The sequence below is a fragment of the Eublepharis macularius genome, chromosome 8 (assembly GCF_028583425.1).
Source record: "Eublepharis macularius isolate TG4126 chromosome 8, MPM_Emac_v1.0, whole genome shotgun sequence".
NCBI classification, from domain to species: Eukaryota; Metazoa; Chordata; class Lepidosauria; order Squamata; family Eublepharidae; genus Eublepharis; species Eublepharis macularius.
The window spans coordinates 117,092,339-117,112,986 of record NC_072797.1 but is presented as its reverse complement, the minus strand read 5'-3'; the positions used below and the strand labels follow the sequence as shown (position 1 = coordinate 117,112,986).

General features: G+C 43.2%; 1 protein-coding gene across 1 annotated transcript in view; it reads right to left on the bottom strand.

Annotated features, from left to right (window-relative positions):
• Positions 1-20,648, bottom strand: part of TEK (TEK receptor tyrosine kinase) — a 77,136-nt gene extending 56,488 nt beyond the window's left edge. The window contains exons 1-2 of the mRNA XM_054987228.1: positions 20,436-20,648; positions 350-661 (exon numbers count right to left, since the gene is read on the bottom strand). Coding sequence (XP_054843203.1) covers positions 350-661; positions 20,436-20,508 — 385 coding nt within the window. The 5' untranslated portion in view covers positions 20,509-20,648. The remainder of the gene's footprint in view (positions 1-349; positions 662-20,435) is intronic.

Below are 20,648 nucleotides of genomic sequence, written 5' to 3'. Positions count from 1 at the left end.
GCAGGGAATAGGAGTCACCACAAAATGGCCACTGAGGAGGGTAAGGGACAATCACAAAATGGCTGCCATGGGCCACTGGGGGCAATCACAAGATATTGCGAAGTTGCAAGCCAAGCATCCTCCTACTATGAAGACCGTTGTTTCTGGGTTCTCCTGCTTAAAGGAGGTGGAAGAAAGCCAGGACTGGCTGTTTGTCTGGGGAAGAGACGCTTTGGGGAAGAAGCAAATGGACACCAGGAAACCCCTCAATGGGCAACATGCCCACAGACACCATGTTGGGGATCACTGTCCTAAAAGATGACAATGTACTGGGTCTTAGAATAAGCATGCTTCGAATGGTATACAGTACCTTCTTGTGGCATCTTCATTGTGTGTATCCTTGTAACTTGATCTTTGAGTTTTCCTTCACAGTAATAAGCACCAATGCTTTTGTCAGACTGTGCCCTTTGCCATACCACCTTTTTTGCTGTTCCTCGCGTCTCATCTTCTGTCACTATCAAGGGGTCTTGATGCTGGTTCATTAAGGCTTCATAGTCTCGGCCAATGGTGAGAGAGTCCAAGGACCACCAGCTTGGTGCAATACAGATTAGAGTCGTCTCTGAATCAGCCACAGTAGGAAGAGAATTTATCAATATCAAGTCCAGGGCTGCTTCCACATTACCTACAAAGAAAGAAGGAAGTCTTATTGTCCATTTATCTTTTTGTTTCTGTGGGCTTCTCTGAATTTAGGTTTAAGTTTTGTGCAAAACTATTTGTTATGTGTGTATTTGATATGCATTTACTGAGATAACATGAATGGGGGTGGGGGAGAAAGGTACTCATCATACGACTGCCATTTCTCACCCTACAAATGCCCCCCTATGACTATATTGTCCCTAGCCAGAATTACTTTTGGTTTGGGGAGCCTGAGTTAAAAAAAAATATTTAAAACGTTCTGCACGGCTACTCAGAGTAAACATCAACAACCAAAGAAAATGTTAAGTTCCCCTCTTCGTACTCTCTGATTCTACCCCACTAATCCACTAGCCCCTATATTTGCCCTGAGAGGGATCTCTGGGTTGGACCCAAGGTTGCTGTTTTGCTAGTAGAGGAGGGAGTGATGTTTTCCACTCACCGCTCCCCCATCTCCACGTTGCCACTCATGCTGTTCCTCAGAGTTCCTTAACTCAACCCTCCACCTCAATTTTGGTGGGGACTCAGTGGGCTGCAGAAGAAATGGGGAGGTGCAGAAAGCTGCCCCTATGCGTTCCTCACAAATGCCAAAGCGTTTCCCTGTATTGCCATTTTTCTGACTGAAAGAGTTAATATAACAAATATTTCTCTGTGTATGTAAAATTTTATGATTTTCCTGACAGGGACATGTTGCTGTTAGAGGTACTCCGTGAAAACTCTCTGCTTCTTCGGGGGGTAAACCAACAATGCTCTTCACGCCCAATCTTTCAAAGACAGATCATGGTTACATAAACATAGTATTACATAAACATTTAGCTTGATCAGGGTCCCCCCAGTAAGTAACTACCTTTCAGTTTCTTACACTGCAGCACAGTGACTCCTTTGAAACCAATTGGCTTAAACTGGAGTAATTCTGCACTGAATTGCACTGTATATAATATGACTAGTGGACATCACTATGTTGTGGCAGTAAATACCACAACTAGTTACGTGTCAATACTGTCTATATCTGTTTAAGAGGAATGTGTTGGTTACGAAGCTTTTCCCAGATGAAGGTAATAAAGACTGTGAGAGATGGAGGAGATTGCTAGATGGTAGAGATTACTGCTGGAATGATAACAAATATGAATAATAATGAAGCTCCTTTTTTAATAGAATATAGAAGAAACTATATGAGTTGCTATAAACACTACAATGCGCTTAACAAGAATATTGAAAGATATATTAGAGGCTATTGTGAGCAGAGCAATATGAAGACATTCCCCCTCTTTCCCCTTTTTACCCCATCCCCACTTCCTCAGCTTACCCTTCCCCCCATATACTTTTCAGTACCTGTGATTTCTATTCAAACACCAATAAAAAACTAATTAAAAAAATACTGTCTGAAGAGATACCTCCTTTTGTCTGACTGCAACCAATCAGTCTCATGGGCTGTCCCCATGAATTAAATGTGTACTGCAGTTGAGACCTCCGTTGAGCTGTGTAAAATATGATCTAACATAAGACCCAGTATTGTCTGATAACTTTTTCTTAAAAGCATAATTCTCCAGTTCTTGTTTTCCCTTTTACCAAAACTGAGGATACAATCACATTTTTTTCCTCCTGCGGGATGACCTCAGCTTCCTGTGGCCCACATTATGCAAAGACAGGCAGGCCTTACAATTTCAACAGTGATTCAGCCATTAGTCTTGCTACCTTCCCCCAAGTTCAGGTGAGTTGTCTGCCTTTAAAAAAAACACTTGAAGTGGTGCAAGAACATGTAGCGCATTGCCTGAAAAAAGCACACTTCGTTCTTGTAATTTGCATAAATTAGTCTCAAAAAAGATGTGTTTTCTGATAACATCACGAGTACCAGTAAATAAGCAAAGTGCACATCTTCTGTAAACTCACATAACTCCTTTTTGCTGGGCTGAACCCTGAGGAGACCACAGCCCTTTGCACCACTAATCAAAGCTGGGTTGTCATCATATTGTTGTTATTGTTATTTATTAATATGACTTGCTTCCAGGATTTTCCAAATCAGACTGGAAACCAAGCTCCCGTCTTCAGTCTTGAGTCTGAAGAAGAGAGCTCTGACTCTTGAAAGCTTACATCCTGAAAATCTTGTTGGTTTCTAAGGAGCCACTGGGTTTAAATCCTGATGTTCTACTACAGGCCAACACTGCTGCCCACCTAAGACTATCCTCAGGGTGTGTGTGTCATTCTAGTGTTACTATCTCCATACTCTTTCCCACACTGTGAATTCATACCCTACCCGATGAGGTCCAACATGGCATCCATGGATGCCATTGTATACACCAATGTGTTCCCTCACACCAACATCCTCCTTTCCCAAAACAAAATGCTTCCCTCCAACCTTACTGAAACAGAGGGTGCTTCAGAAAAGCCCAGGAGGTAGGAACTTTGTGCCTACAGGATTTATCCATTTAGAAACAGTTTCTTCCATCATAAAAAACAGATACAGTTTACATAGTCACCCTCAGCAGTGCATATTGCACAGTCCCGTATACAGCCATTCTGGGTCCACGGGGGCTGTTGACAATCATTAAATGAAACCAACAACACCTAGGGAGGGGACGTAAGCCCCCACAGTAGGAAGCTGAGTTTGAAGCCCACTTGCCTCAACCACCAAAGGCCTGGCAGAACATCTCCATCTTGAAGGCTGGGGGAATGTTAATAAATCCTGCTGGGCCTGAGTTGTCACAGACAGAGAGTTCCACCAGGCTGGGGCCAGGGCCAAGAAGCTCGGGCCTGGTCAAGGCATGACAGACCTCCTTAGGGCCAGGGACCACCTGTAGATGTTTGTCTGTTGAATGGAGCAGCCTCCAGGGAATATAGAATGGTTCTCTTATTATGGGGATCCCTCTTGCAGAAGCTGAAATAGAGGTGCCACAACATCTTATTGTTTTGATATGCAACCTGTATTCTGGACAAGAGGCTACTGTCAGGATAGAATATGGGGAAACAGAATGCTTTACAATTGGCAAGGGTGTCAGACAAAGATGCATAATATCTCCCTACGTGTTCAACCTCTATGCAGAGTATGTCATAAAGAAAGCTGGATTAGATCTAGAAGAAGGTGGAGTAAAAATTGGTGGGAGGAATATTAAAAATCTGAGATATGCAGATGACACCACGTTACTGGCAGATAATAGTGAAGACTTGAAACGACTACTGATGAAGGTTAAAGGAGAAAGCACCAAAGCAGGACTACAGCTGAACATCAAGAAGACAAAAATAATGACTAGAGGTGGGCATGAACTGAAATATGAACTGAAGTTCATCACAAACTAGGCTGATTCATGGTTCGCAAACCGGCTGTTCGTGGGAGCTCATTTCTCACGAACCATGATGAATTTTAGCTTGGGATGTTTGGTTTGTATTTCAGCTCTTCACTGCAGACAGCCTGATGCTGATCAATCAGTTCCCTAGGCAACGGGGGGCGGAATGGGCTCTCTGCAGACCTTCTGCTGATCTGGAAGTGATGTTTTCACGAAACAAATGAACTGGTTCATGAACTGGGGCAAGTTTGTGAAAGTTCGTGGTTTGTGAAACGCTACAAACCATGAACTGCACGGTTCAGAATTTTCCCAGTTCGTGCCCATCTCTAGTAATCTATTGAAGAATTACACAATTTTAAAGTTGACAATGAGGAAATTGAAATTGTTCAAGATTTTCTGTTCCTTGGCTCAATCATCAACCAAAAGGGAGACTGCAACCAAGAAATCAGAAGAAGATTGTGAGGGAGCTAGAGAAGATCCTTAAAGATAAAGATGTCTGTCTGAGAACCAAGATCAAGATAATCCAAACTACGGTATTCCCCATTGCCATGTATGGATATGAAAGTTGGATGGTGAAAAAAGCTGGCAGGAAGAAAAATTATTCATGTGAAATGTGGTGCTGGAGAAGAGTTTTGTGAATACCATGGACAGCCAAAAAGACAAATAAGTGGGTACTAGATCAAATCAAGCCTGAATTCTCCCTATAAACTAAAATGACAAAACTAAGGTTATCATACTTGGATCACTTCATGAGAAGACAAGATTCTCTGGAAAAGTCAATAATGCTAGGAAAAGTGGAAGGCAGTAGGAAAAGAGGAAGACCTAAAATGAGATGGCTTGACTCAATAAAAGAAGCCTTGTCCTCCAGTTTGCAATTAATCTGAGCAATTAAAGTCCTAGTAATGATAGGACATTTTGGAGGTCTTTCATTCATACTGTTGCCATAGGTCGGAGGCAACTTGACAGCAAATAACACACACACACTCATACTATGAGTAGGACCCCAAAGTGGGCTGTTACTCTCTTTCAGGGGACTTGCAAAGCAGGGAGGCTGAAGGAGGAACAGGATGAGATGAGGAAGAAGGCCCTGAGATGCTCACTACAAACTTGAGTTTGCCTGTACCTAATGTGTGCAATGGCATAGCTCAGTTTATCTATTTTATTTACTTCATTTCTCCCTCAAGTGACTTACATTGTTCTTCTCTCTTTCATTTTATCTTCACAACAACTCTGTGAGGTAGGTCAGTCTAAGAGTATCTTACTGGCCCAAGGTCGCCTAGCAAGCTAGCAATACAAAGTGGGGATTTGAACCTGCGTCTCCCAGATTATAGTCCAACACTAACTACTACACCACACATCCCAGTAAGGCTATATAACAACAAACTTGTGACATTTCTGTGTGCAATTACTTTATAAGTGGGCCCTGAAAATTACAAGCAAAAAAGTACAGTATGTTTACAAGTGATTTTCACTTCAAAAAGTTTAAGAACCGAACCTTATTTCCATGCTGTGTTTGAACAGAACAAACTAATAAAACACAGGAAGCAGCTTCACTATACATTCCAATTGTTTACCAGGATCAGTCCCCTTTTTCTGGTCTCTCTCTTTCTCTGTTAAATCATGGTCCCTATTTTTACCTTTTGGAGATGCCTTTTAAAAGCATGACATACTAGGGAATATCTCCCTCTCCACAGCGTCTAGAAGTTAAATCTCTGAGTGAGTTGGTAGCAAATGTATCGTGTCTCTAGGACACATACATAAAAATACCTATATCTAAACATTAAGGCGCCATGCTGTGCAAAGCTTAATTTTAATCCTAAAGAGCAGCTATAAAACATAAGTATGGTTTAAGGGCATAGCTAAGCAGGTCTGGGTCTGGACTATGTCAGGATGGAAGGCCCCTTGGGAACCTATATGCTGCTTTGACCTCTAGAGAACAGGGTATTTGTAGAATATTGTTTTTGTAGAATATATTGGACCCAAAAAGCAAGCACCATCTTGGTTTTTAAATTACTACTACTGAAGAGCCCCTGAAAACAGTAGGTAAAGTAGTCCTTTCAGGAAAGCATTTTTATAAAGGGATTAGATCGGTTGTAAAATGGAATAGTTTCGGAGGTTGTTTTTACAAGCAAATTGAATTAAAATCTATTACCATGCTTTCACAGCACTATCTTCTCTCTTTGTAACTCATTTTCTGCATTATGATATGTCATGGCTTTGGCACAGGGTTGCTGGTCCCCCAGTGGGGGATCTCCCACTCCCAGCATCCTCCCCCCACCGCCACTCACCTGGCCAGTGAAAGAAAAGGCATGGTAACTGGCCTCCTCAGGCACATTCCCAGCACGGTGTGACAGTGTCACTTCCAGGAGTGACATGATTGCACAGGCCTTGGGAGTGCTCTCAGGCTTCATGCTGGGCTGATTTGGCCCATTTGCGGGGGTAAACTAGCCTGGTGCTAAGCTTAGGAGCACTTCTGGGGGCTGCACAATGGCATCACTCCCAGAAGTGACATCAGCATGCCATAGTGATGCTAGACCCCCGGTGGGGGCAAGGGATCCCCTGCCCCCACTCCCCACACCTGCCCCCACTTACCTAACCAGCGGGGGGTGACACCTTCCGTGAGCGCTCCACCACGGCTCTGCGCGCTCCGTGCGCAGCAGCTGCCGTTTTGGGCCCATTTTGCTACAGATCGGGCCTGTTTTGAGGCGCTGCAGAGCACAAGCCCATTTTGCCGCAGAGTGCAGGCCCGTTTTGAGGCGCTGTAGAGTGTGGGCTCGTTTTGCCACGGATCGGGCCCGTTTTGAGCCCCCTGCGGAGCTTGGGCGTGCTCCCAGGGGCCATGCAATGACATCACTCCCGAAGTGACGTCATCGCACTTGTGGGGGCACACGCATGTGCTCTTTGCACACATGCGCACACACCCCTCTCCCCCAGGCCCCCATCCCCTGCTGGGAAGTTGAGGGGGCCTGGCAACCCTAGCATGCCATGCGGCGAGGATGTAAATTGAGGATGTAAGTACCAGGTCACCCCCACCCATCAAGAGGGTAAGGAGACATGGCAACCCTACTTTGGCAGGCTTTTTTCTTTTTTGCTGTTTGCGTTATTTCCCAGTTATAATCCTACTTCTGTTGTGTTGTTTATTGGCTGTCTTATGCTATCTGATCATTTTTTATTCAGTTTGTTGTAATCCGCCTTCAGTCTTGGCAAGAAAGGTGGGCCATAAGTGATGTAAATAAATCAATATTCAGCAATGTGTAATAATGGCAGAGTGGGAGTGGATCTTCAGCAGTGAACCTTCTTATGAAAATATAGGACTTACAAGTGTGTCATTTATGAAATGGCAAGTATGCTCCACTGTTTGAATAAGATTACAATCATACTAATCCCCAAAGAAGTAATTGGTTAATTTTCACTTTCATATTTAGATTCAGCAGCACATGATGTGGCTGATTTCAGGTTGGGAAACTCCTAGGAGTTGCTCTAGCACAGTGGCAAATCAGCACTCCACTGGTTCGAATCCCACTACTGCCATGAGTTCAGTAGGTGGCCTTGGGTAAGCCACTCCTCTCAGCCCCAGCTCCCCAGCTGTATTGTGGGGATAATAATAGCACTTACTTGTTCACCACTCTGGGTGAGGCACTAATCTCTCTAGAAGAGTGGTGTATAAGTGCAGTTGTTGTTGCTGTTGTTGTTGTTGTTGTCAGGGGTCATTTCATAGAAAAAGAGCTGGAGGAATTCATTAGCATAACTGATTTGCATATGCCACATCCCTGACATCACCTATCCTGGCTGTTTTGGACCCAATCCTGGCCATTCAGGGCCGAAATTGGGCCCAAAATGGTCAGGATCAGGCCGCTGCTGAGTGGGAGAGTAATCCACCACCCATCAGAGGCCTGATCTGGGCCATTTCAGCCCCAATCCAATCCACGCTGAAACGGGGCCAAAATGGCCGAGAGTCAGGTGTGTGGTGCCACCTGACATGTGACCTCTTTGGGGAACTGCCGGAACTGTGTTCTGGCACGTTCCCCCTCGAAATGAGCCCTGATTATTATTATTAGAAATTTGGGGGTGGAAGTGGAGCCTGAAGAGGGTGGGGTTTGGGGAGGAACCTCACTGGAGTATAATGCCACATAGTCCACCTTCCACAGCAGTCATTTTCTCCAGCAGAACTGATTGTTGTAGTCTGGAAATCGGTTATAACACTGCAAGATTCCAGGCCCCATCTGGAAGTCTGAACAATATGAAACAAAAAAGTGGGGGTGTCTGTGGTGTGAAGTGAACAATAAGGAAAAAACAGTGTCTAATCACTGTACAATTAAAACAAACTCTATTGAATCTTCAGTGTACGTTTTGTAAAACTCTTATATTATTCTTTTTTAAATAACATTTCCAAAACACCATTTTACACAAAAAAACAACTTTACACACTTTACACCACTTTATGGCTATGTAACTTCTTTTCACTTCTCGATTGTGTTAGGAGATAGAGTTGAAGCTTGTGACTTCTGTTGAGGAGGACACACATGAAATGAATTTCAACCGGATGCTCACAAAGTCAAGTCAAGCTTAATTAAAAGTTGTGTAATGGAATCAAGTTGTCTACAATAAGATAAGGATGTGCAATTCAGATAAGGACTTTCAACTCTGCAGTTTACTTATTGGAACTTAGTTGCCGGTTAAGTGACAAAAAAGTTCCATGCTTTATCATTAAGGAATTATATGTGACTGATAGTGCTTCAGCATTTGTTCATACTGTGGGGAAATATAGTAAACTGTAGTTTTGTGTAAAGAGGTGTTTTTGGAAATGTGATAAACAACGACAGTAATATAACAGTTTTATAAAACGTACACTGAAGATTCAATACAGGTTTGTTTTAATTGTCCAGTGATTAGACACGGTGTTTTTTCCTTGTTGTTCCCATCTGGAGGTTGGCAGCCTTAGCTGCACATCTTGTACCTTCCATGCTGTGGGCCTCTCACAGTCATAATCTCCTCAGGGTTGCAGAAAGCTGCCTGAGTGATGGAAGCAATGGGTGTGGACTTAGAGGAAGACTCTGAACAAGAGAGGTGAATTTGACATAGGCACTTTGGGCTCCTATCCAAGGGAGGAGACACCTTTTCCCTACAAGCATTTTCTGCTGATGAAAAATAAAGCTGAAGCGCATTTGCACACACCACTCCCAGTGTGCCTCCCCCAGTCCCTCCCTGTAATGTACCTTTTTGTAACCCCAATTTCTCCCAGGGATGAAATTATGGGACCTAGAGGAGGGGTAAAGGGGAGAAAACAGTAGTGCTCCCAACTAAGGGGGAATTACCAGTTGGCAAAAGTAAGAGAAAACTCTATGTTCAAAACAAACTCACAGACCTAGGGCTGCTGGTTCCCCAGTGGGGAACCCCACTCCCCCCCTCCACCCCACCCCCCGCTACCACTCACCTGGTTGGTGGGGGGGAAACTGGGAGAACGAGCCTCCCAGGAGACAACGTCACTCCCAGGAGTGACATCATTAAGCAGGCTGTGGGAGTGCTACCGTGCTTTACACCAGGCCGATTCTTCCAGAATTGTCCCAGTGCAAGGCGCAGGATTGCTCCCAGGGCTGGCAGGATGACGCCACTGCCAGAAATGACGTCATCACGTCCCTGTTGAGAGCGCATGCATGCTTTTGCGCGCATGTGAAAGTCACCTCATGATAAGTGCCGGGTCCCCCCTTCCAGCCAGGAGGGTAAGGGGACCTGGCAACTCTACATAGACCTAAATAACTTTTTACGCTTCAAAAACAAAACTAAATTATTCAGCAAAGACTTCTGCAAGTCTCATCTGGCTCTCTGTGGTAATGCTGTTGCTCTTTGCTGTGGTTGCCAACCCCCAGGTGGTGACTGGAGTTCTCCCAGAATTATGACTAATCTCCAAGCAACAGTGATCAATTCCCCTGGAGAAAATGGCTACTTTGGAGGGTCAACTGTATGGCATTATACCTTGCTGAGGTCCCTCCCCTTCCCCCCCCAAACCCTGCCTTTCCCAGGCTCCACCCTCCAAATCTCCAGGAATTTTCCAACCTGGAGATGGCAAACCTCCTTTAGGCTCTCATAGGCTCTCCTTTAGGCTCTCATAGGCTCTCCTTTAGGTATCTAAAGGTTACACCCCTACTTTATGCTGTTCTCTCCATGGCATATATTTCATCCTCAGATCCTCCCATTCTTCTCACAACCCTCTTGTCTCTTCTTTTCCCCAGAAAATCTCTCTTTCTTCCCTAGGGACCTCTTATGATTCCCTTCAGGGGGAAAAACTTTTCCTCACAAATTCCACCTGGGGCGAAGACCTTAGCTTTACATTTGCATGCCATTATGGAGAAAGAAAGCCTTCTGAAAAGTATTGTTCTAGTCATTATGATGTTTTTAGAACCTATTGTCACCAAAAACCAAGCCTCTTCTAGGCTTGCCAGCTTCCAGGTGATAGCTGGAGATCTCCCGGAATTACAACTGATCTCCAGGCAACAGAGATCAGTTCCCCTGGAGAAAATGGCTGCTTTGAAGAGTGAACTCTATGGAATTATACCCCACTGAAGCCCCTCCCCTCCTCAAACCCCACCCTCTTCAGGCTCCGCCTACAAAATCTCCAGGAATTTCCCAACCTGGACCTGGCAACCCTATGCTAGTGACATTATTGTCGAAGGCTTTCACGGCCGGAGAACGATGGTTGTTGGGGGTTTTCCGGGCTGTATTGCCGTGGTCTTGGCATTGTAGTTCCTGACGTTTCGCCAGCAGCTGTGGCTGGCATCTTCAGAGGTGTAGCACCAAAAGACAGAGATCTCTCAGTGTCACAGTGTGGAAAAGATGTAGGTCATTTGTATCTACTCAGGAGGGGTGGGGTTGAGCTGAGTCATTCTGTAAGAGTTTCCCAGGGTGTGGAATGCTAATGGCGGGAGGCTTCACTGTAACCTGAGGAGGTTCTTTTGCATATGGATTGGTGCTTGATGTGCTAATCTTCTCTGCAGGGCTATTGTCGGGTGTGGAGTGTTTTGTTGGCCTGGTGTTTTTCAGAACTGGAGCCCATGCTCTGTTCATTCTTAAGGTTTCTTCTTTCCTGTTGAAGTTTTGCTTATGCTTGTGAATTTCAATGGCTTCCCTGTGCAGTCTGACAAAGTAGTTGGAAGTGTTGTCCAGTATTTTGGTGTCCTGGAATAAGATACTGTGCCCTGTTTCAAAAGAACCTCCTCAGGTTACAGTGAAGCCTCCCGCCATTAGCATTCCACACCCTGGGAAACTCTTACAGAATGACTCAGCTCAACCCCACCCCTCCTGAGTAGATACAAATGACCTACATCTTTTCCACACTGTGACACTGAGAGATCTCTGTCTTTTGGTGCTACACCTCTGAAGATGCCAGCCACAGCTGCTGGCGGAACGTCAGGAACTACAATGCCAAGACCACGGCAATACAGCCCGGAAAACCCCCAACAACCATCTAGTGACATTACTTCTGTCATGGAGCAATATTTCATTATACTGATGACCAGATTTGTGCATTTGCTACCAGTTTGTTGCTACTATTTATCATTTATTTGAAACCTGACATCAGACTTGTAAATAGTCATAAGCATCACCTCCAGGCAATGAAGTTCTATATAAATTGGATATCATATCTAATTCACATAGGTGGCTCCACTGTGGAGATTAAAAAAAGAAAAACTTGTTAAAACCCTGAAGATGTAGTTTGTGACTGACTGATTGTGACTTCCCCAAGATCGGACAATGACAACTGGGCTACTCTGGTTCTCAAAGACCAGGCCTAATCCTATACCACTTTTTAATGTAAAATGTGATGTCAGATTTTGCAGATCCTGGTCATTAATTACATTGGGATCATCTATATTTATATAGATACAAATTTTAACCTTTGCAATTCTTAGATAAACAGAGGAAAACATGTTGTGTAAATATCTACACACTAGTTTTTTTAAGCAATTAACATGGTTTCTTTTCTAAAGCAATTAACATTTCTCTCTAAAGCAATCAACAAATTCTCTCCTACCCTATCCCCCATCTCTCTGATCCCCAGAGATAACCCTGTATTAAAATGTGTGGAAATGAATAGCATGAGAGTGCATTGTGGGCATTTCTTTTGTTTGAGGCTACACTTATTTCAGAACCTCAGAACAGAAGAACTTTAAATATTCAAACTAATGCACACTAATATGTCTTAAAAGTTCCCACAACTTTAGGAAGCTCCCAAGAAGGCATTCTGTTTTAATAGCTGTTAAGTCTTCCATGGACTTCATCCACTGAGCTAGCATGCAGCGTAATACATCTTACTCAATATACCAATTTGTGGGACAAAAAGCAGATGTTATACAGGTAGCTGAACTTTCTTTAGTCTGGCAAACAGTTTTGCTGTCAAGAATGTAGTATGAGACCATCTAAAACCAGCACAAACACACAGAGACAGGAAACCAACCATTTCCAGATCAACGAAGATCCTCTGTGCTTCCTTGAGACGGGGCTTTGATCCCCGCCTTTCTCCTTGCCATTTGACCTCTCCAGGAAGACATCTTGCTGAGCGTGCAATGTGGGTTTCAAGAAACAAAGTTTTTTTCCCCAGTATGATAACAACATTGGAAGGAGGTAAAAATTCATAAAGGAAATCCATCATTCTGCCAGTCTTCTTCCAGTCCGCTCTCAAAATGGATCTCCTTCCTTTCTGCTTCTAGCTCTATTGGGTCCTCTGACAGTAGCAGCCCTAAAACACGCACCCCCGTTTCGACGTAAAATTTTCGTGAACCACAAGCACTCTCCTCTGTCATTAGTGCTTGCATTGCATCAAACAATACTTTCAAAGTGCGCAGTGTTGCACATGTCCCATGGAGGCCTCTGTCCTCCAGTGTCCTCAAAACAATACAGTGAGAACCTCTTCAGCTATACTGTAAAAACAAGTTTAAGTAAAATGTACGCATTGTCTGTGTATGGCCCACAAAGTCAGGTCTCAAGTGGTGGCTGACTCTATATGGCTTTAAAAAAGATGGAAAAAAGAACTCTGATCCAAGATTAAATCGGTCTCAACCAGTGATACTCACTGAGAGTCACATGTGGCTGTCTGTAGGGATCCCAGGTCCCCCGGTGGGGGCAGGGGAAACCCCTGCTCCCACTCCCCCCCCCACTCACCTGGCCAGAAGGGGGGAAAGGCAGGGGAATAGGCCTCCTGGGCATGCGCCTGAGGCAGCACGACAACGTCACTCCCAAGAGTGATGCCATCACGCAGGGGCTGGGAGTGCTCCTGCACTTCTCAGCAAGCCGATTTGGGCCCCAAATAGGCTGAGTCAAGCCCATTTGTGTCCCAATTCAGCCCGCTGAGAAGCATGGGTGTGCCTGCCTCCTGAAAGATGTCATCACTTCGCACCACCCCAGGAATGTGCACATGTAAAGATGTCGCAAAAGTTGAGTGCTAGGTCCCCCGCCCCCACTGGGAGGATAAGGGGACCTGGCAATTCTAGCTCTTTGACATGCCACTTGTAGCTCTTTTAAGCACTGTTTTCCAATGTGGCACCTGTCCCATGTTTCAAATCAAAACCAGCCAGGACCTTGGCTGGTGGGGCTTGTGGTTGGCAGGTAGCTTCCACCTTGAACAGCCACCATTGGGGGAAGGGGCAAGCTGCAAGCCCCTCTGAGGTGCAGACCTCCTGCCAGGGACAGAGGCGGCTGATGGCTCTTTTGGCTGATGGTAGTTGTGAGTGTGGCTCTCCCTGAGCCATGGAGTTAATACCACTGACCGGAAGGGACTTTGTGCCAGAGAGAACAAGAAATGGACTAGCTTGTTAATTACTTTTATTTGAAGGCCATTTGGGATAGGAAGGAGGCTGGGAAACTTTGCGCTGTTAGTAGAAAAAGACTGGTGTCCCACAAAACCTGAAGTTCCAGTTTTCAGTTGAAAACCACCAATGGCTAATATTGTCTATGGACACAGAGTAGCATCTCTTTGATGAAATCCTTTGCATTGGGAAATTGAGTGAAAATCAGTTCAGTTTTATATCTGAAGTAACTATGATGAATGCATCCAGACTGTAGCTAAAGGATTCCCCTTACATCTGCTTGCTCATTCCCTGGAGAAAGACCAGCCTGAACTCTGGGCTTTTACTGATCTTGGAGAGTGGGATTACTGTTTTTATATCGTACGAGACCAAACGCTTGAAAACCTGACCCAACCAAATTCCATACAATATCAGTTCCAATGAGACCGTTTATGGGACTCATCATCCATCCCGAACTACACTTTGGTTCTATAAGACAATGTGCTTCACACACAAATTGAGGGCCATCATGATTTATTTAGTTAGACAACTTGATCTGCTCCTTCCTTTTCATAGATCCTCTCATCATGCTCTGTGTTTTATGTAGCATGGCACTTTCAAAAGGTACCTCTTCTTCTAAGTATAATTTGCCAACTCCAATTCCTGAAACTTTTATGGTGCTGCAAACTCCCTTTCTGGATTATAGAGCCCTCCTCTCACTTCCCAACAAATGCCACAACCAGTATTAGTGGATCAAACTAAGAACAACATGAGAAACAAATGGATATCCCCGTCTTGAACTTTGTGTCTTCATGAAAATGAATACAGGCTAATCCCATACCAGCAAATCAGTCTGACAGGTTCCATCAACTGCATTATAGCCAATATAACCCAGAAAAATCACTCTTAAAAAAGAAAACAAATACGGAACACAACCATCATTCTGTATAATAAGTTGTCGAGACATTTTACAGAACCTGTATACTTGAGTTTCCTCTAACTGCAAATTTTCCTACCAATTGCATGGGGAAGTTAGAACACATTCATAAGTGTGTTTGGAAGCTGGGAAGCTGGAGGTGTTTTATTTGCTTTTCTTGATATATCGTTGTATTTGTTAAATATTTTAATATGCTTTTAATATTAAAAGCCCCTCATCTTCTATCCATGTAGAGCTAAATTGTTGTAAATAGATTTTCCTTTTGCTCTGTGGCTTGGATCCTTTAGAGCATTTCGTGAACAAGGATTTCCATCGGCCAAGTGTGATTTTTTTCACCTTTCTTCTCCTGCTGCCGCCCCAAATGTTGTGTCCCCTGTATTACTTTTGTCCTACATAATTTTCCTTAGACATTTTTTTTCCTTTCTGTCTGCTCTGTGCTATGGGAACTGTAAGCAACCAGAAGAAAATGTTGTTTTTGAGTTATGGGTGTGTGTGTGTGATTCCAATGGTTTAATGCATGCTTCACAGCCATATTTTAGATTGCAATGGAATGCCTCAAAATATTTGGAAAATGGAGTGAATTAGGACAAGGTGGCTGTCAGTCTGGGCATGAGTGGAAATGTTTATACAATCAATGTGAAAAAACAAAAGCTTCTTAGAGGTTAACTCAGGTTGACTTCCAAAACTAAAATAAATATTTAAAGTGGCCCAACAGACATACTGATATTTTATTTTGTTTTCCAAATCTTCTCCATGTAAGCCAACTTGAGTACTATTTTAGTAGAAAGGGGGGGGGGGGGGTTGAGCTAAACTAACAACAAAACACAACACAATTAAGACGTTAGTGAAGGCTTCAATATAAAGACCTGGAACAAGCACTGTCAGTTGAAAAGCACATTTTTCAGGCACTGTATGGAGAACTGGTCAGTGTTTATAAAAATCCCCTTCAGTGTTACCGCTGTCACCCACCCCTCCAGTCCCAAAAGATACTTCCCTGTCAATGTGACTCACAATATGACCCAGGAGAAAGAATATTATTTTTCTCACATGTTCTAAGTTTCCTGAAGCCTCTGTATAACCCATATCTTACGCACCATGCCCTGACCCCAGAATGGAGCCTACAGTTATTGCCCTAGGCAAACTTTTTGAGTTGATTATTAGCACATCTTTTATTCCACTCTTTATCCAAGGAGTTGGGTGTTCATGGGCTTAACTCATTTCATCCTCCAACCAATTCTGTGAGTTAGGCTGGATTGAGAGAGAATGGGGTCGGATCCAGCCAGCTTTTTCACTCAATCTCACCCAATTCTTACGCCAGTCCCCATTGCACATGCCTTTCATCTGCATGTCCCATGATTCCCAGGATAGCATTTCTGGTGGTCAAAGGTCTTGTTCGTTTTCAACCAATGGAAAAGCTAGTTGGAACCAACCCAATGACTTGTTTTTTGACTACCTAGTGAGTGCCATGGCTGCATGGTTTCATTCCTGATTATCATTTAGCAAAGTGCGCCAGCAGCATCCCAGCCTTATCTACCTTTCGTATTGTTCTTCTTTAAGGACAACATTGTTCTCAGCTAGATTTATATTTCATTCCCAAAATAATAGTTCCATATCAGTTGGAGGAGGATTCATAGAGCATGGGGCTTTCCCACTCAGCTTCACAAGACCGCAACAGAGAGAATGCTGTCCTATTTTGAGAAGTTTTACAGCCAGACAAAAGCTTATGGGAAACTTCCTAATATCAAGCGAAACCATTGTACTATCAAGCTTGGTGGTGTATGTGCTGATTGAAAGCACATACTTTCCACAATTACTAGGAATGAAATCCCAGAGATCTCAGTGACACCTTCCTTGAGTAAACATATGTAAGACAAGGCTGCAAAAAAACATTTTGCTGCTCACATTTGTTATACTTTATCTTTGCCATTCATTCTCAAGCCTTCTTTCCCATTCCGTTTGACTGTCAAACATTAAATTTTAAGTGCCATGTACATTAATACTGAATAATAAAACCCATCCTTATCTTAAATTGTGAAATGCTGGCTCGTATGCAAACAGCAAAATCCATGCAACTGGGTCAATCATAACTAGCATTTTTTTAAACAAACACATTCTATTTTTTAAAAAAACAAACAATTTTGGAATAAAGACCCCTAAAAACTTACTGGTGATGTGTGCAAATGCACACTGGTTTTAAAAAAAAGTGCTTGGACTTGGGCACCATTTTGGATTACTGTAGCAACCATAATGGAGGCACTTGCATCAAGGTTCTGAGGAGAGGACATTTTCCTCACTCTGGCATTGGGCCAGGATAAGGTAAAGGTCCTCTACCTTGAGGTCCCACACCAAATATTGGGTGGGCACCTCAGCATCAATTGTGACTGCTATGACAGCCCAAAATGTTGTCTGAAGTCTCTCAAGACCTTAATATCCCCAAATGTCACCTGAAATCTGTGGTGGTGTTACTCACAGGAGCAGGCAAGATTGGTGAATATGAAGAAAAGGGGGTGAGAAGGAGAGGAGGAAAGGAATCAGCAGCATGGAAAAGGAAAAAGCAAGGAGGGGAATGGGATTCTCCCCCCTCACAATTTCCGGTGGGTCCCCAAATTTCACTATATCCAATAGTTATAGGAACCTGATGGATCATATATGGATAATGAAAACTGCCCAACAAGTCCACCCACAGAAAAAGTAGGGACTTCTACCTACCTGGAGAACACCCTAGGTATGCAGAAAAATATGACACTGTGATTTAATTCTTTAAAAAATCCTTTAAAAACTGGCCTGATGAGGCCTGAAAAGTTTCCAGAAGAGTTTGAGTGTGGAGGGAGGAGAAATTAGCTTGCTCAAACCCCTAAGAGGCTGGTTCTGAAGAGGGAGGGGAGATTTGGGGCGATAGGTTGCTACTGACGAATATTTCTTTATCTGTGATTACCTGAAGACACCCACTCACCTGCCTGTGATGATGATGATGATGATAATAATAGTAGTACTAGTAGTAGTAGTAGTAGTAGTAATAATAATAATAATAATAATAATAATAATGGTTGTTGTGGGTTTTCCGGGCTGTATTGCCGTGGTCTTGGCATTGTAGTTCCTGACGTTTCGCCAGCAGCTGTGGCTGGCATCTTCAGAGGTGTAGCACCAAAAGACAGAGATCTCTCAGTGTCACAGTGTGACTCAGTGTCTTTTGGTGCTACACCTCTGAAGATGCCAGCCACAGCTGCTGGCGAAACGTCAGGAACTACAATGCCAAGACCACGGCAATACAGCCCGGAAAACCCACAACAACCATCGTTCTCCGGCTGTGAAAGCCTTCGACAATAATAATAATACCTCACATCACAATGCATAATTAGAACTCTCTGGTCTTTAAATTGTCCTTACATCTGTCTGAACTATGTGTTTAAATCTAAATAGGAAAGGAGAAGAATATATATACCTTTCACATTGCTTTCTGGAGCAAATTGGGCTGTGGATAAACTGTTGAATGTTGTTGAGGCTGCTGAGGGTCACACAAGGAAAAGCAGTAAAAGCATTCTGTGTTTCTGGCAGTAAATTCCAGAGGTGTGGTCCCCACCTTGGAACAAGGGTGGAGTAGGTTTTTTGCCCTCTCAGCGGCAACACCCACAACAGATTCCTCCCCCTTTCCTTCCCCCCATCACTTAGGACAAGGTTAAGTGAGCTTAAAAGTCTGCCAAGGGCATCGACTTTAATGCCTCCCCTACTCGGGGAATGTCAATACTGCTTTCCTGGACTCCGCCTGTTGTATCTAGAGGAAGGCGGGTTCGTATTGTCTTCCACTACTCGCCCCAGGAAACATGATATCACACTTGAACAAAAGCGGGAAAGCTGACAGATCTATTGAGATGGGTGTGACTACAATACACACCTAAAGCAGTCAAACCTTCTGGGTTGGCAGCTCGTCAGGATTTGGGTTCAAATATGTGTGCAAGGCTTGCCCATATTCTCCTTTTACTCTCCCCACCCCGCACTATATAATTTGAAAGGATAAACACTTTTTTGAGTTTGCAAGGACAAAATCAGAGGAATGGCTACTGCAAAGCTATCCCCAGTTGTCATTTCAATAGGCTTACACTGGAGTAACTCTTCTTAGGATTGCACTGACTATCTAAAGATTGTCAAGAAAGTTACAATGTAAACATATTAAAAAGTTAGCCATACTTAAACTGATTGTAGTGTGTTTAAGTGGAAAAGAGCAAGAGTCCAGTAGCCCCTATAAGACTAACAAAATTAGTGGTAGGGTATGAGTTTTGTGAGCCACAGCTCACTTCTTCAGATACCTCTTCTTCAGATAGTGTGTTTAAATGCAGTTAATGGAGGGGGGCATTGCACAGATATTTACACGATAGTAATAGTCAAACAATAATTATTTTTATACCAATAGGTCACCTGAAAACCTTATTTTTTAAAGAATCTTTGTTCTCATGGTATTTCATTTAACTTTGCAGCTCAAAGAAGATAACGTAGGGAATGTTCCAATACATCCAATACAGAATCAAAGCATCTATGGAGGGCAGAAAGGTGTTTGAGTGGGGCTGACTTCTAGGCCGCTGTAAAGTATAGCATTTTTTATTATTATTGTAAGATGTTCTGAACTTAGATATAAAAGGGCTTCCACCAACAGTTATGCCAGAAAAATGTGAACATGAGAATGGGTATGTCAGCATAGACAGAATTAGGTGACATTATGTGCAAATGTCTTCCCGTTTATTATCTAATTTATCCTCAAAAGCACCTTGTCATACTTATTCCCATTCTACAGGCTGACAACTGAGGTTAGACACAAGAAGCTGCCCTATACTGAACCAGTCCATCAAGGTCAGTATTGGCAGAAGCTCTCCCGGGTCTCAGGCAGAAGTTTTTCACAGCACCTCCTTTCTGATTCCTTTAACTGGATCCAAGCCACCCGAGCCCATATAGAACATATTATCTCAAGTTTTGTCTGTCTGTTTTATCTGCCCCCCCCGCCCCCCGAGTTTATCTTCAAATGTCAGTAAAGGCTGTTCATAGGAGGAGGGGAAGAATTAGCCACACTTGTAATAAGAATATAAGCCCTGACTGAAGAGTGAAGCAAAAATCCATGTTCACATTTTGTATTTTACCATTGTATTTAAGAATAAATGGCTTTGACCACTTGCTAGTACTAGTACTAATTATCATGAATGTTGTACTTTATAATTAGCACTGCATATATAAACAAAGAACGGAAACATTCAGTGCCATCCTAAGGAAATATACTCATAAGTAAATCCCACTGAGTCCAATGGGATTTACTTCCTAGTAAGTATGCATAAGATTATAGCAGTTATCCCTGTTTAAAGCCATTGGTGATACAACTGTTCATATAAAATGCATGTTGAGCAAACTCTTAATGCCAAGATGCTGCTAGCTGGAAGAGTCAGAACATTACATAAAACAATATACCCCTATCAAATGTATTACGAGCTCTCTTTACACATTTTCTAACCCACACACCTGGTACTTGTCAGCACTATAGAAACAAGTCATATACAGATTTGCACTAACCCAAATGTACATTTTACCCATAATAGTATCTAATCAAATTCTCAAAAACGACGTGAAGTTTTATTGAGCAAGAACACCTTTTGTAATTATATTGAGCCGGAGAGACTTTTATGGAGGAAAATGGCTAAATAATTACAGAATGAGTACAGGGCCAGGATCCGTATTACATGTTAATTTAAACACTGTGATTCTCCAGGATAACTAAAGAAATCCTACCTGAAAGCATGAGGCTGAATCCACAGAGAGTTAAAAATAGTAAAGAAGTCCACGGCTTTCCAAGTATATCCATCCAGTTTGTGCAGCAGCTTGTGGAGTAACAGAGGTCCTTTCAGTGGGGTAACCCTTCGCCGAAGCACTAGGTTTGTCTTATATGGCAATGCAATACCATCACCAGAGAACGGCAAGTTAGCTGTAACGCTGGAGTCGGCT